The sequence below is a fragment of the Zalophus californianus genome, chromosome 3 (assembly GCF_009762305.2).
Source record: "Zalophus californianus isolate mZalCal1 chromosome 3, mZalCal1.pri.v2, whole genome shotgun sequence".
NCBI lineage: Eukaryota > Metazoa > Chordata > Mammalia > Carnivora > Otariidae > Zalophus > Zalophus californianus.
Genome location: NC_045597.1, coordinates 109,386,030 through 109,402,585, shown reverse-complemented (window position 1 = coordinate 109,402,585; position 16,556 = coordinate 109,386,030). Strand labels below are relative to the sequence as shown.

The window sequence follows — 16,556 nt, the reverse complement described above, 5'->3', positions numbered from 1 at the left end:
CCTCAAACGGGCATTAGGTCAACAGTTTAAGGGCCATTCGTCTGGAAGTCTCATTTCTTCACAAAGGTTGCTGTTGTAGAGCTCATGATTCTGAAAATTCACTTGATTGCTTCTGAGTAACATTTTACTGAATCAAAAATGTCCATCACTCTAGACCTTATTTTCTTAGTCTTAGTTTATTTATATGTTCCAAGACTAACCCAGGAATAGTTTCATTTTTGCTTCTTAAATATAAATCAAAATTTCAACATCACTTCAGATTTAAAGTTCATTCTCAGCTCAGGGCTGATCTAATTTAAAAAATGCAGTTTGGAACAAAGGAATATGCCTATTGTAGGCCTTTTTTTTTTTTTTTTTTTCTTGTTCCTCACTGCTGCCGCCTTTCAATCCCTCCAATGGAGTAAGGAAATAAGTAACAGAGGCAGGAAAATATTAATCTTCCTCACTGGAGCCCTCCAACCTCCAGTGGCCTTAAGTAGTTCATGCACACTCCAGCTGATAACTTTGATCCTACCCACTACTACTACACCTCCCATCTCTTGACAGCGTATGTCAAGATTCTTTCTGCTGATGTTACCATGAATCAGCAAGCAGTTTTCTCAGGTAGGGTCCTTTTGGAGTGATTTAAATTCTGCTACTTTTCAGTGGAGCTCACTTAACTGAAAATAAACATGTCCCCTTAAGATAGTAATTGATGGCATGCTAATGAAGCTATTTTAAATTTTGAGTTTTAACTATTTTAAAGTCTTGAGTAAAGCTGCCTTCCACAAATAAATACACCCAGTATGTCTGGAGCATACAATTAATGTTATCGAAGTTGGCCAAATATTAATCCAGTTGCAGATACATTGTTGGATACCAGTACCAGCTGTTTTCTTTGAATGAGATAAACTATTATTTATTTTAAAATCATACATATGTAGGTATAATACTTTTTAAACTAGTTATGATAATCTACTCATGAAATGGTAATTTAAAACATAGATATATAAAAATATTCATGATCTTTATGTATTTTATTTGGATTTATGTACTAGTTTATCATATCAGGAGCTTTACAAAAATACAGTGCCTAGGCTTGATTCAGAGACTCCAATTTAATTGGTCTGGTGTGGGGCCTGGATATAGACATAGTTTTAAAATCTTTCCAAATTATTCCTTATATGGCCACATTTCAGAAGGCCTGACACTAGCCCCCTTATTAAAAACAAAACAAAACCAAAACTGAGATTTCTCAAGTTTAACTGAATTACTGAAGGTCACAGAGGATACCTTACTTTTAACTTAATATAGCAGCTGGTTATTGTAATTTATAATTAATTAGACCATTTGAAGTATTTTAAGACTCAGGAGTAAAATACATGTGAAGTCATTCAAAAGCAAGGTTAGTAGAGTAATTATAAAGTAATTCTTATTTTTTTCCTTATTATAAAGAGAAAACCAAGAAGTAACCCTCTGGTTTGACTGAAAAACGAAGGTAAATTCCAAAGATTTTAAAAATGACTTGTTTATGTAAAGAATATTTTCTAAAATAAACTTTTAAACTTTTTAAATTTTTCTTTAAGTTTTTTTTTTTTTTTTAGATTTTTATTTCTTAATTTGATAGAGAGAGACAGAGACAGCAGGAGCAAGGGGGAGGAGGCAGAGGGAGAGGGAGAAGCAGACTCCCCACTGAGCAGGGAGCCCAATGAAGGACTCGATCCCAGGACCCATGAGATCACAACCTGAGCCGAAGGCAGACGCTTAACCGACTGAGCCACACAGGTGTCCCTCTTTTTAAAGATTTTAGTTATTTATCTGGGAGAGAGAGCACATGCACACACAAGCAGGGGAGAGGGACAGAGGGAGAGAGACAAGCAGACTCCTCATCTCGTCAGGAGCCCAACCAGGGGCTGGACACAAGACCACGAGATCATGACTTGAGCCCAAGATGCCTGACTGACTAAACCACCCAGGCACCACTCTAAAATAAACTTTTTATAAAATAAGGTTATATTTGGGGTGCCTGGGTGGCTCAGTCGTTAAGCGTCTGCCTTTGGTTCAGGTCATGATCCCAGGGTCCTGGGATCAAGCCCCACATCAGGCTCCCTGCTTAGTGGGAAGCCTGCTTCTCCCTCTCCCACTCCCCCTGCTTGTGTTCCTGCTCTCGCTATCTCTTTCTCTGTCAAATAAATAAAATCTTTAAAAAAAAATGGGTTATATTTTGTTTATAAGGTGGCAGTATATAATGGTTTTGTTTATAAGGTGGCAGTGTATATTTTTGTTACATATGCCATGAGGGTACTATATGCACAAAACCCAACATTAAATGGGGGTTCAATATGTGAAATAAGTCTAAATATTTCCTTTCAGGCTGTGCCTGGGTGGCCCAGTTGGTTAAGTGGTTAAGCGTCTGCCTTAGGCTCAGGTTATGATCTCAGGGTCCTGGAATCCAGCCCCTCATCCAGCTCCCTGCTCAGTGGGGAGTCTGCTTCTCCCTCTGCTTTTCCCCCTGCTCATGCTCCCTCTCCCTCTCTCTCAAATAAATAAATTAAATCTTTAAAAATACATACATACATACATATTTTCTTTCAGCATTGCAAATTCCTTTTTAGTTTGTTCTATATAATTTTAATGTTTGTTGTCAGATTATTATATTTTTATTCATTAGAATAAGACTAGTTTGCTAACATATTCTCCTCTAATTTAAAAAAAATAAATTTCCTTCTTTTTAAATATAGTTTTAATTGATGTTTTTCTCTTGAACAAGAAAATTCCACATCCTGCCTGTTTCACTTCAGAAGTGGTTAAAATTTTAACATACTACTCTCCATTTGATAAATCTGATCTAAGTTTTTTGCTTATTTTTTTTAAACAAGAAATTTTGTTCTCAAATTTAAAGAAAAAAGAAAGGAAAAAATTTTAGAAAACCCTCCTCAAAGATATACGATATTTTTGCAGACTGGTGAATATGAAATTATTGCTGATTATATTATAATCAGTAATGGAAAGTACAGAGATTTAAGCTGTGTTTGTTTCATTTGTGTTTTAATTATTTGGAAACCTGGTAATACCAACAAGATTATAAGCAGATAATATGAATTTATTAGATAAGAACTGTCTAATTGTAAAACTGTCTCAATCTAAATACTTGTGGTACTATTATGGTGGGTTTTGGTGGTTGTTATTCTTGTTGGCAATACTGAATTGAATCTTTGCAATTTGGAATACTGCTTAACTGGGATTGATGCTTAAGTCTTTAAATCTCTGAGACCATAGTCCTCTGAGGAACTAGGTCAAAATTTTATAAACAAACAATCTCTTGGGTAGCTTCAGTGAGTCTTGATTTTGGCTCAGGTCATGCTATCAGGGTCTTGGGATCGAGCCCCGCACTGGGCTCTGGAGTCTGCTTGACATTCTCTTCTCTCCCTCTCCCTCTACCCCTCCCTCTATTTGCGCACAGGCTCCCTCTCATTCTCTCTCTCAAATAAATACATCTTTAAAAAAATAATAGACAAATAATCTCCAGATGCAAACCAATGGGGGCAAGACTTACCACTTTTATGATATGACACATAGAGTACCGCATTTCAAAAATTCCCAAGGACCAGTTCTAGTTCTGGTCATCAGAATGAAAAGACTACCTTGCTAACATAATCTTTAAAAAAAAAAAAAAAAAAAGGGGGGGGGCTCCTGAGTGGCTCAGTTGGTTGGGCGACTGCCTTCGGCTCAGGTCATGATCCTGGAGTCCCAGAATCGAGTCCCGCATCAGGCTCCCTGCTCGGCAGGAGTCTGCTTCTCCCTCTGACCCTCCTACCTCTCATGCTCTCTGTCTCTCATTCTTTCTCTCTCAAATAAATAAATAAAATAAAATAAAATAAAAAGTTTTAAAATAAATGTTCTTTCAAGTATAGTTTAGATTCAATGTTTTTTCTTGAACCACAAAAAACAGTTCTTGCCTTCTATACTTTAGAGAAATCTAAGACACAATTTGACATAGAGAAGTACATTCTGATACAATGAATATAACTAAAATGCAGAGTAGCATTTTGGAATCTGAGGAGCTTGAAAAATAAATAATAATAAGTATACTGGGGAAGAAAACCAGAATTTGAAATACCACCAAACTGTCATTGAGTTTCTTATTTTCCTTTTACTTCTGAAGAATCTCTCAGGACTTGCTTTCAAAGAGCCAGAAACTCCAAGCTATGCAGTGAGTGTGAGCTCTAAGAACTCCAAGAGAAGCCCACTCTCCCTATTTCTGGTCAGAGTTGTAGAGAGAATCACTAAGGACCAGAGAGAGAGAGAGAGAGAGAGAGAGACTCTGAGAGATCTTGTTGGTGTTTCCTTTTTTTCTTTCATTCTCTTTCATGGTCATCACTAGTCAATCCTATGACAGTGGTAACAGTTATAGGGACAGTGGCTGCACAGGCACCCAAATCATGGAGACAGGAAACCCTTCTCTCTAATCAGAGGAGGTTCTAAGAATGTTGGGTAACTCTAGTTATTTTGTTCTCTTTCTGTCCTCTTTCTTCTGGGCACCGAAAACAAGCATAGTTATACGAGGTGCATTAAAAAAAAAAGGATAGTCTCAGTCTGCTAGCCAGAGAAAAATGAGAACGGGCCCCTGCTCCCCATAGGAGCAGGGTATTTTTAAGCCTATTGAGAGCTTAAGAAAAGGATCATATAAAGTTGTACATGAACTTTTGAGCTCACCCCTGCCTGAATGGATCTAACTGTAAACAGTATTACTAACAAAGTTGTCAGAACGGAACCTAGATCCCAAATTGGTGATTGAGTGTCACATACACAGGGCAGATCCAAGTACACTGCAAAGACTTTGAAAACTGAATTAACATTAGAAACTCCATCCACAGAAGGGTGGTAGGAACTTGAAAACACCTTATTCTGGGTAGATTACTTGCTAAAGCAAACCAAAGGAAACAAAAAATATCAACATTCTTGATAGGATTTAAAAAGACAAAAGACTTATAAGGTAATATCAAAATGTCTAGAATACAATCTAAATTTATTCAATATAAGAAGAACCAGAACAATCACAACCTATCTTAATTGAAGAGAAAATCAATGGACATCAACCCCAACACAACACAGATATTAGAATTAGCAAAGACCAAAGGTAGCTATTATAATTATAATCCAAGATGTAAGGAAAGACACTTTTGAAATGAATAAAGATAGAAGGTCTCAGCAGAGAAGTATTTTAAAAAAGAAACAAACTTTAGAACTACAAAATACAATAAATGAAATTTTGAGAAATTCTAAAATGGACTTAGGAAAGACACCTGAGTAGATGGAGATGACAAAGGAAAGAATCAATTAACTTATAGACAGATCAATAGAAATTACCCAATTTATACCTCAGAAAAAAAAATTTAAGAAAATGAACACTGTCTCAAGGATATGTAAGCCAACACCAAAAGGTATAATATTTGTATTATTAGGACATTGGAAGGAAAGGAAGAAAGAATGAGATGCAAAAAATGTTTTAGGAAATAATGGTTGAAAACCCCTTAAACCGGTCAAAAATTTAAACTTACACACTTAAAATTATCTCAGTGAACTCCAATAAGGATAAAGTCAAATAAATGCATGCCCAGACACATTATAATCAAACTGCTGAGAATTAAAGACAAAGAAAAGTCTTTAAAGAAGCCAGAGAAAAACAGCCCTTTGCCTATTGGGGACCAGTAATTCTAATGACTACAGTTTCTCATCAAATACCACGGAGGACAAAAACGAATGGAACAAAATTTTTAAAAAGTGACTGAAAGACGGGCACCTGGGTGGCTCAGTCAGTTAAGCAATGGATCCTTGATTTTGGCTCAGGTCATGATCTCAGGGTTGTGAGATCGAGCCCTGTGTTGGGCTCTGCATTGAACGTGCAGCCTGCTTAAGATTCCCTTTCCCTCTGTACCTCCCCCCACCCCCACTCACGCCAGCTCTCTTGCTTTCTCTCTTTATCTAAAAAAAAAAAAAAAAAAGGAAAGGAAAGAAAGAAACACGAAAGGAAGTGAAAGGAAGTGAAAGGAAGTTCTTTATTGTGAAAAGAAATAATACTCGAGAGAAATCTGGACTTTAGGAATGAAGGAAGAACAACAGAAATTATATCTAGGTAAATGTAAAAGACTATTTTTTCTTCTTTAATATCTTAAAATATATGTAATATACAGTTTTAAATATTGAAAAGAAAAAAATAACATTATCTGGTTAGGTTTTTAGTGTTTGTAAATGTAATATATATTACAACTATGATATAAAAAAAGAATATAACTATACACTGGTAAGTTTTTTACATCCTATTTGACATAAAATACTTCTAAATCAACTAAAAAGCTTTTACTATATACTTAATATATATTAATTAATTAACATATCATACATATTATGTAAACTTTACATTACATGTATTTTTAATCTCTAGAGCAACTATTAAAGCAAACAAACAAAAATTACACAAAAGCGTTATAATCCAAAATTCAATATATAACTTAATGCGATACCAAAAAAATATCATATGATCAAAGCAAAAGCAAGAAAGGGGAAAAAGAAAAAAAATGAAAAACTGACAAACAGAAAACAAATAATAAAATGGTAGATCTAAATGTAAACTTATCAATAATTATATTTAACATAAAGAGTCTGAAACATGCCAATTAAAATTCATTGCCAGAATGAATTAGAAAAAGAGACCCAACCATATTCCGTCTATAGGTAGACAGTCTATTTTTCAATTGCAATGATATACGTAGGTTAAAAAATAAAAGGGTGTAAAAAGAAATGCAAGCAAACACTGATAAAAATGAACCTAGATCAGTATATCAAAGTAGGCTGCACAGGAAACAAATTACCAGGGATAAAGTAGAATAATGAAAATGTATCAACTCAACAAGAGGATGTAACAGTCTCAAATGTGAATGCATCCAACAAGGGAGTTATTTCTCCCTGTTAATGGTTTATTCAGTGAATAATGATTTCAGGTTTATTCAGTGAGTACTTAAAATATTTCTTGAATCTCTTCTTTTTTTCACCTCCAATGCATTTACTTGGATTTCTACAGTTCCTTTTGGATTTCTGCAAAAATATTTTAATCATTCCCTTAATTCTATTTTTGTCCTCTTCAGTATGATTCTACATTGTTGATGAAATGATATTAATATTAATATACAATTTTGTTGTTCCAAGGTGAAATATTTTTCACAGCTACTGTATAAACGCAGCAGAAATTTCAAATTATAGCAGTGAAAAAAAAAACATATGCACACACACACACACACACACACACACACCATTTTCTAATTCTTCAGCAACTATGCTTTCTTTTGCTGTGTCTTTGCAAATGCTATTCTTTCTGAGGGGTAAGACCTCACTGGCCACCTCCATCCTAGGGTCTGCCTAGAGGACTCCCACTCATACACAGAGAAATACAACAGTCCCTCTTTCAGGGAGCAGTCTAATACAAAAGGAAAGACAAGATGACAAGTCCATGAAATTGCAGAATACAAGTGCAATGAGATGTTCAATGTATCTACAAAATTAAACTTTTAACTAAGAAATGCTCTTACTTATTCTTCTTATAGAAATTAAATATATGTCATTATTAAAATCACATAGTCATAAATATACATCTTCTTAAAGCTGGATAAAGCCTTTATTTAACATGCTAGTTTCTGTTAAATAAAGGAATCTAGCTTATGCTGAAAAGCATACTTTCCCACATTTCATTCACTGATACCTCGTACTCCTGAGCCTAACAATAGTTGAACTGAAAAGGCTCTATTATATTACATGGAACCCTTGGAGACAAACTCAAGCATGGCAGTTTTCTATGTCAATTTTATCTAACAGGATAATATCACAGAGTCATAGTAATAGTAGATCTTATTTGGATAGCATTCAATTTAACTTATTACAGTTGGCTGACAATTTACTCATCTTTCCTGGATATGTGATAGAACTGAAAGAGGGGAATATTTGAGTATGAAAGGAACAGTGATAAGAATACTGTTGAAATAACTTTCTAGGCCCAAAATGGAGCGGCTTCTGCCTAGGATGACACATCAGCAAACTGAAACTTAGGTAAACCATTTTCCTACTCCTGTTAGTGTTCTGCATGCCCAGAAAAGCAGACTATACAGTCTGCCAATTCCTGAATGCCAAGGCAATGTTGAATTCTCTACTTATTTCCTTATTCCTTCTTGCCTCAAACAAGTTTGACTATGCAGCCCTAGCAAATCGGTTATTTTCCACTTTTCTCTTCTTCATTCTTTATTCTTTGTCCTACTAAAGCCTCCCAACCCATTTTGCAATTCCCTGGACAGGAGGAAATGGAAACTGCCAGCTTTATGAAGTGATAAATAAAGTTTGTTATCAACTAAATTGTCTTCTTTAATCCTTTTTAAACAACTCTTTGTGTAAAAATACTCTCAAATACAATTTACTGGTAAGAACATTCTCTGATTTAATGATCTTCTATATAGAGCAAAATACCAGCAGGTTTGGTAGATGACTGGCTACTTGGGGGTGGGGGTGGAAAAGGGTTAGTAAAGACTTGGGTTTGTGCTGATGGTTGTCACACTATATACACTTACTGAATTGTGCACTTAAAATGCTAAATGATATTAAGTCAGACAGAGAAAGACATATACTGTATGATACCACTTATATGTGGAATCAAATAAATGAATGAATGAATGAATGAATGAATACACTGAACTCATAGACACAGAGAACAGATTGGTGGTGGTTGCCTAAGGTGCCAGGTAAGAAGTAGGCAAAAGAGGTGAAAGCAGACAAAAGGTACAAACTCTCAGTTCTAAGATAAATAGTCCTGGAGTTATCTTGTAGAGCATAAAGCAAAGTGGATTCTATGGTATGGTAAATCACAACGCAGTAATTTTTTTTTTTTTTTTAAGTAAGCTCTATGCCCAGCATGAGGGTTGAGCTCAAGACCCCAAGATCAAGAGTCACATGTTCTACTGACTGAGCCAGCCAGGCACTGCTAGGATAACTTTTTAATAAAGTAATAACATTGCAGGAGTCACAAAATTTGGAATCCATTTCTGGTTATATCATCCAGTTACATGGACTGAGCAGACTCACTTAAAATTCCTTAGAGGGAACAAGTTGGTGATATACCTAAGACTAAAAAAATTAAAATAAATTAAAAAATAAAATACATAGAAACAATACATTTTACATATTAAGAGAACATTAAAACTTTTTAAGAAAAGCAAATGGCCAAGGAGTTTATAAAAACAAATTTCAAACAAGGAAAGAAAAAATTTTTGATTGTCAAATAAGCAAAGATGTCAGCGAGACACTTGTTTATTTCTGGAAGAAATATAAATATAAATGGAAGGCAATTTGGTACTTTGATAGGTAGGTCATAAAGAAGGCAGAGGATCATAGGGGAAGAGAGAAAAAATGAAACAAGACAAAACGAGAGAAGGAGACAAACGATAAGAGACTCTTAATCTTAAGAAACAAACTGAGGGTTGCTAGAGTGGAGGGGGTGGGAGGGATGGGTAACTGGGTGATGGACTTTGGGGAGGGTATGTGTTGTTGTAATGAGCACTGGGGATAAGACTGATGAATCACAGACCTATACCCCCGAAACAAATAATACATTATATGTTAGTAAGAAAAAAATAAAATAAAAATAAAAACAAAAACAACCACCACCACAAAAAAACTTTGTCTTGTATCTCTGCCAAACCAATATATCTTATGGAACTATCCAATATCCTCTCAGAGATTTAGGAACAAGGATATTCCAAACAGGAATAATTTCAAGAAATGTACACAGGTCTTTTCCAATATTTATGTCTTGCATGTTCCTTCCTTTCTTCCTTCCTTTTTCTTTGTGCATGCCAAGTATGCACGTGTGTGTGTGTGTGTGTTATTTTGGGGGTATGGTCTTCAGAATAATGTTGAATATAAATGCAATACCAGCTGAGTAAAAATAATTTTGACCCTTTTCTCTAGCAACATCTCAAAAACCGTCGAAGATTAGAAAAAACTTATTTTGATAAAACTTTCTCTTAGAAATCCTGAGCAAACATTATATTTAATGGCAGAATACCAGAAACCCACAAGCGGTGCCTACAGCCTTTCCTTGAAATTTTTAAAGCCTATACTGGGAGTCATGATCCTTTCATTTGTTCAAAACTTGTTTATTTATGCTTTGTTTTTCATTATTCAGAGTTACTAAAGAACATTTGTTCTCAGTGTTATGCTAGTCTCTTAAATTAATTTGAGAGGCAGTATCATTTTTAGATGTTCTTGAAAGATTTTAAGAGGGGAAGTACTAGTTTTTTGATGGATTCTTATTTGTCAAAGAAAAAAAGGGGGAGGAGGAAACTTGCACACTATCGGCCTCTGAGCCTAGTGAACTTTGTCCCCCAGGCTCATCTTCACCTCTGTAATCATGAGGCTCACTTCCTCACTTCATTCTTTTCTCTGCTCAGGTGTCATCTCATCAGGATTTCCTTCCCAGATGGCCCTGGGTAAAAGAACGTTACTCGCACCCTGGCAGGCCACAACACTTAAGAGCACCACCTGAGACAGAGTATTTATCACACTAAGTTTATTTTGTTTCTAAGTTTATTTTCCGTCTCCTCATACTAGAATAAAAACTCAGGGATGTGACAACTTTGCTCTTTAGTTCACTGATAAACTGTTCTTAAGAATAGTGTCTTGAACAGAGTAAGTGCTTAATAAATATTTGTTGAAAGAATGAACCCTTGACAAGTAAGAAGCATCTAGAGGGAGTATAGTGGGAAAAAGAATTAACAGATTCATCTCTCTGTAGCACCATCCTAAGTGATCTAGAACAGATAAGTGGAGTCCCCTCAGAATTACTGATTTAATAATTCTGGTTTGGGACCCAAGAACTTGCACATTCTGGAAAATTCCCTGGTGATCCTCTTTGGGCTGGTCAGGAATCCACAGACTTTGACAGTAATGAATTTAGAAGAACTCTTGGGGTTAATGATTGGAGTAAATAAAGTCAATTTTTGTATCATTCAGAACTATATTTTTTGAACAAATAAATTGTTCAGATTCCTTATTGAATGAATTCATTTTCCTTCTCTTTACATTTCTTTAGGAATCAGGAATGTATCCTAGATTGTAATTTTTATGTTATTTCCTATTGAATATCTAATTAAATGCTATAACCATAGTCAGGATAGTAGAATCAACTCTTCAGTCTAATGAAGCGATTATATATATAATGCTATCTTTATCTGGGTTCTGATTAATCTCAAAGCTTAGTAGAAGAGTCCTATATTGAGCCAATATTAAAAATCTCTATTGAAGTTAAAAATCTGTATTAAAGGGGGCAAGGAAACTAACATTCTGGCCCTGTCTTAGGCTCACTTAACATGATCTCATTTTCATGCTGAGAAAGTCCCTATACATTTTGGAGCAGTGTTTGTCTTTTCCACTTGGAGGAATATCGATGGGCTCTGAGAGGTTACTTGCTTCTCAAACTCACCCAGCTAGATAGAGTTAAAGCAGGCCGTCACAGCAATCTCAGACCACAGTGCCTCCCAGGACAAACACAGTGAGTTTTGTTCATTGTGTTTCAAATTCACTGTGCTGGAAGAGATGGGTAGAAAGCAAGTTCCAAGGCACAGAGAGGAATGTGAAAAGGTAACTAGTAAATATTTTGTTGCAACGAAACTGACTCAGCATGAGGATGAAGTCATGTTAGTCATTGAGTCTTAGGTTGAGTAACAGAAAAAGTGATCAAGTAGGGTTTTAACTTTCGGAGCACCCCTTCATTTCAACAGTCTTGAAATTCAGGGCTGAGCTCTACCTCAAATCTCTGATGGTATTATATAGAAGAAAGGCACCTTAAGAAAAGGTAAGACAGACAATGCAACCAAAACTCCCTAATGCATCCCTTCTCAGGTGCAGGAAGTAGTCATTGCTCACATATGCATCTAGATGTGGCCATTATTTAGCCTCATTTCCCAAGACAGCCCATGCGGCAGCCACACTAGACCATGGCCACTTTCTCCCCCACCAGTGCTGCTGCCATGTTTTTCCTTCTCTGTATAATACCATCATCTGTCCTCACGTGATAGGTTTTGTTAATATTTTTGTTTGCTTACTTTGCTATATCTGCTTTTCCTATCACTCATGAAAAGGAATAAAATAATTCTTTTTAAATCTTGAGGAAATTACAACTTCCAATAAATGTCATAAAGTTCTAGAACCCTAATTCTTGATTTATAGTTCTTGCTGCCTGTTCAGAAGGGCACCTAAAGTTCTGTGGTCCTCCAGGCTTCTGCCGTCATCTCCAGCCTAGGAACCCATCAAATCTCCCAGGCAGCCCATGGGCTGGAGAGCACCTTGGGGCTGGGTCACCAGGGGAGACTTGTCTCAGGTGGGTCATGGGGATTTGAGGGGACTTCCACCCTGTGTGCCAACCGTCACCAGGCAACCTTCTCCACCGCACTGAAAGAATATCCCTAGACTTACCTTCCTCATTTTTCACTCACAAAATTCTTTGTATCCCTTAAGATTTAAATCAAAGTGCCCTTTCATTCTAGATTCTAGAAAGACCTAGATTTTTTTTCTGTGGTATCAGTTCCCTTCACTTACCCCATTTTATTCCTTGAGCTGTAGTTTATATCAGTGTCTACCTCAACTGATATTAAGCAACCTTAAGTTGGATAAAGGGTTTTCTCTTATTTTATCGTTCTGTAATTTCACAGGGTGCTTCCTGGGTTATATAATAACATATATGCCAAATAAGATAGCTATGTGACCCAATCTCATTCTAAAATCATATTAGCTGATGCTTTTGAATTATGAGTATCCAAAATTCTGCCTCATTTAATCTAAAGAAAACTGAAAATCAAACTGTATTATCAAGTATCCAAAAATCATTTTGGTTGATCAATTCTATTCAACCTGGTAGTCTTTTTCACTGATGTAAAATGGAGCAAAGTCACGTATTTTAAAAAGCCATATTTTTACATTTGTGCTACCTATTTTTTTTAAATAAGATATCCCCCAAACTAAGAGCAGAATCAGCTTACCATATTATTTAAAAGAAAAAAAATGCAGTATTGCATTTCTTAGTCATTGATAATGTTTCTTTTCTTTTTTTTTTAATTTTGGTAAGTCTTACACATGCCATGTTTACAGCACACAAAGATGGTTATTCACATAGTATCTTAATATACTCAAATCCCAAAATAATATTTCCTCTAAGACAAATATCATGTTATCATAAACTAGGTGCCACAAAATAAGAGATATTCTAATACTGTATTGAAAAGAAATTGTTTTGTGCTCTAAGTGCTTAGAGAACAAGTAAATGCGTCTGCCTATAATTTTCAATCAGTCACTCCATTGTTCAGAGAAGTAGATGATAGTATAAAAACCCTGTTAAGTATTTTATTAAGAAGAAAAGGAACATAAAGAATCTGAGGCTTAGGTAGGCTGACAGGTTGATTTAGTAGCACCAGGAACTTGCTGTTTTTCAGACATAATTACAATAGTTCTATTATATAACAGAACAATGATTTCAAAGATTTATGATAAACACATGCAGTAGCAAAAATAAATTAATAAATTAATTAAGAAAAATAAAATCCTTTTCAGTGTTCTTACCTACAGGTAGATCCTGCATTTTGGGGATATGAAAATGCTCCTTGAAGTTCCTCAGCTCATCTTCCTCATCAAGGCGGAGGGCGACCCTCTCATCTGTCGGGTGGCATCGAAGTTCTGATGCAATGCGTTGTACTGTGTCAGCTGGTAACTCAAAAGGGGAAGGCTCCATTACAAGTTGCTTCTCTAAAAATCAAAGTGAATAATTAAAAATCATTTAGCCACCATCATTTTTTTTTTCTGTAGAAAATTAGCCAATCCTTTTGGCTTAAGTAGGATTCTCTTCTTCCCAACCTCAGAAATAATATAATTGACCAAACAGCATTAAACCTCCTGTGAGTTTTTCTCATGTGTGAAATAAAGAAAATGATAATAACTTAGGGATGTTGAAAGGAATAAATTTAGGTAATGGTGGTGAGGAGTAAGGTCTTAATAAATGTTAGCTCTTTCCATTTTTATTTTCTGGAAAATGAACCAAATTAGTGACTTTCAAACATACGTAAGTTCATCACCTTTTCCTCTACATGTCTTACTGGGGGTAACAGTAAAGATGCTTTTGTGAAACCTGTTGAGAAACAGTGCCCCACCTAGCTTGTCCTTCTCCCAATACCACTCCCACTATTTTACTCCCAATGGTTCTTGGATCATAGTTTTAAAATTAGGGACATATATATACAATAGAACCATAACAAATTCTTTATTGTGAATGAAAACAATATTGATGAAAAAGGTAACTTTACCTTAAATAATGTTAATAATTTTTGCCATATGAAGACCGAGCTCTTCCTGTTACAGATAAAGAGAAACTTCTCTTTCAAGACTATATATTCCATCTTAGAACAAAGCAGAACCCCGTGATATTTTCTGAAACTACATTTTGCTCTGTTTAATCATCATTTAAAATTTCTCACAATTTTGGAAAGAAAGCTTAATTTTCTGCGGGGTGGGGAGAAACAACAGAAATTTAACTACATATTCTTAAACTTTACCCAAACTTTCTTTATGTTGACTTATTTATATTTCCCCAAGTTTTAGCTTTTTTGAAATTGAGCAAGAATAGTAATAGAGAAAAAAAAATTCTCAGGTAGCTTGATTTACAGACTTCTACTTTTGTGCCTCCACTTATGCATTCCTCCATTCATTTACCTTTCAAGGAGCACTTGTGGAGCACCAACCATGTAGCTCAAAGCACTGATGAAAGAGCACTGTAAAAGATGGTGCATAAGTAATACATTTTTAGAGTTTACTTTTTAGTGGAGAATGAAAAATATAATTAAATAATGTAATTTCAGAGAGTTTCAAGAGCTATGAATAAAAAAAGCAGAGTAATGGGATAGAGAGTTACTAGGGTATGGAATAACTTCCTCAGGGGAAAGGTCAAGTGTATCTCTTTGAGGCAGGGATCTATGTGCATTGATATGGAATCAAACACATGAAGACCAAGAACTAAAAAAGATGACAGAAAGTACAAAGATCCTGTGGTGGGGACAGGCTTGGCCTCTTCAGCTAATACACTAAGTAAGTAAGGGAGAAGGAGACACTATGAAGGAAAGAAGGCAGGGGCAGAAGTTAATTATTAAGAACTCTGAAGCCAGAAAGGAATCTGGATATTTTTCTCAATATAATGGGAAATTGCTGGAGAGTCCTGAGTAGGAAAGTGATATAATTTTGCATGAAATAAAAATCACTTTTTCTGCTCTCTGAGGAGTTAGGAGTTGAAAAAGAGAGGCAGATTCAGGCTATTTTAGTAGTTCAGGGGAAAATGATGGTGGATTAAATGTGATGAGGAGAAAAGCAGAGAAGTGTGTGGATTCATTCCATATTTTGGAGGAAAGGCAGATAGATTTTCTCTGGTGGGGGATCTGAGCAAATATGTTAAAAGTGGTGAAATAAGAAATACCTAGGGAAGAAAAACTTTGAAGAGGGAAATCAAAGTTCTATTTAGGACACATGAAGTTTCAGGTAGAAATAACTAACTGGCTATTGGATGTTTGGGTCTGTAGCTCAGAAGAAAATTAGATCACAAGATATAAGCTTGGTATTTTTCAACTCATATACTTAAAGTCTAGAAATCCTAAGAACCAACTAAAACTAACAGAGATGAGGCTCTCAAATCTCAATCATCTGTCTTCTACTCACCACCCTCCCCTCTTTTCTACCACCCCAACCAACACACCTAGTGTTAGGCGATGAAGAGTTGCATGTCTGAATGTTATACAATGCCAGTAAAACAAGCACACTTCCTAGTTTCTAAACTGGAATTCTTATTTATTTGACCTCTTCCTTTCTCAATGGCCAGTGGTCTCCCCTGGTAAGTTATTCTGTATATTCTCAAATAAGGGTACTGAGCTTGATTTGAACATGTTTTTAGCTTTGATGCCAATAACAGCTGCCAATTGCTCTAATCCATGCTTTTGTACAAAAGTCAACGATTTCAACACTGGTGTTGATAGTTCCTTCAATATCTGACCATACTAAATTATTTGTCTTTTTCATGAAATTTTCTATTTCTGTGATTTATCTCATGTCATTCCCTTTGCCCAAAATGTTCCACTTCCCTTTCTACATATTCACATCCGAGTCACCTTCAAGTCCTAGTTCAAAGGCTACTTTTTTTTTTCTCCCACGAGGCCTGTCATTTTGTCTCAACTGAAAGTAGTTTTTCCTCCTCTGGATACCCGTAACACTTAAGAGCACACCTTTCTTTATTCGTAAGTAAGGCATCCTCCAGATACCCTATTTATTTAGATGCCTCTGTGGTTGGGAAAGCTGAAATATGTTGCCACGCCTACAACTTGAATCTGCATGGGTTCCCACCTATTGCCTTGTGATGAAATAACCTGCTTTTAGAATAGAGATGACAGTGTCTCTACCACTTGACATTATCCTGGTCACAATTGACTAGACCTCTGTTAGACACTTGACTC

The 16,556-nt window shown here is 35.6% G+C and overlaps 1 protein-coding gene across 6 annotated transcripts in view; it reads right to left on the bottom strand.

Annotated features, from left to right (window-relative positions):
- The window catches only part of KYNU (kynureninase), a 130,753-nt gene that overhangs the window by 94,032 nt on the left and 20,165 nt on the right, over positions 1-16,556 (bottom strand). For 5 of the 6 annotated variants that reach the window (XM_027591421.2, XM_027591417.2, XM_027591419.2 and 2 more), the window contains one exon: positions 13,633-13,815. In XM_027591421.2, the coding sequence (XP_027447222.1) occupies positions 13,633-13,801 (169 nt within the window). In that variant the 5' untranslated portion in view covers positions 13,802-13,815. Of the gene's footprint in view, positions 1-13,632; positions 13,816-14,775; positions 14,835-16,556 lie in introns of all 6 variants that reach the window. The other variant, XM_027591422.2, reaches the window with a different exon arrangement.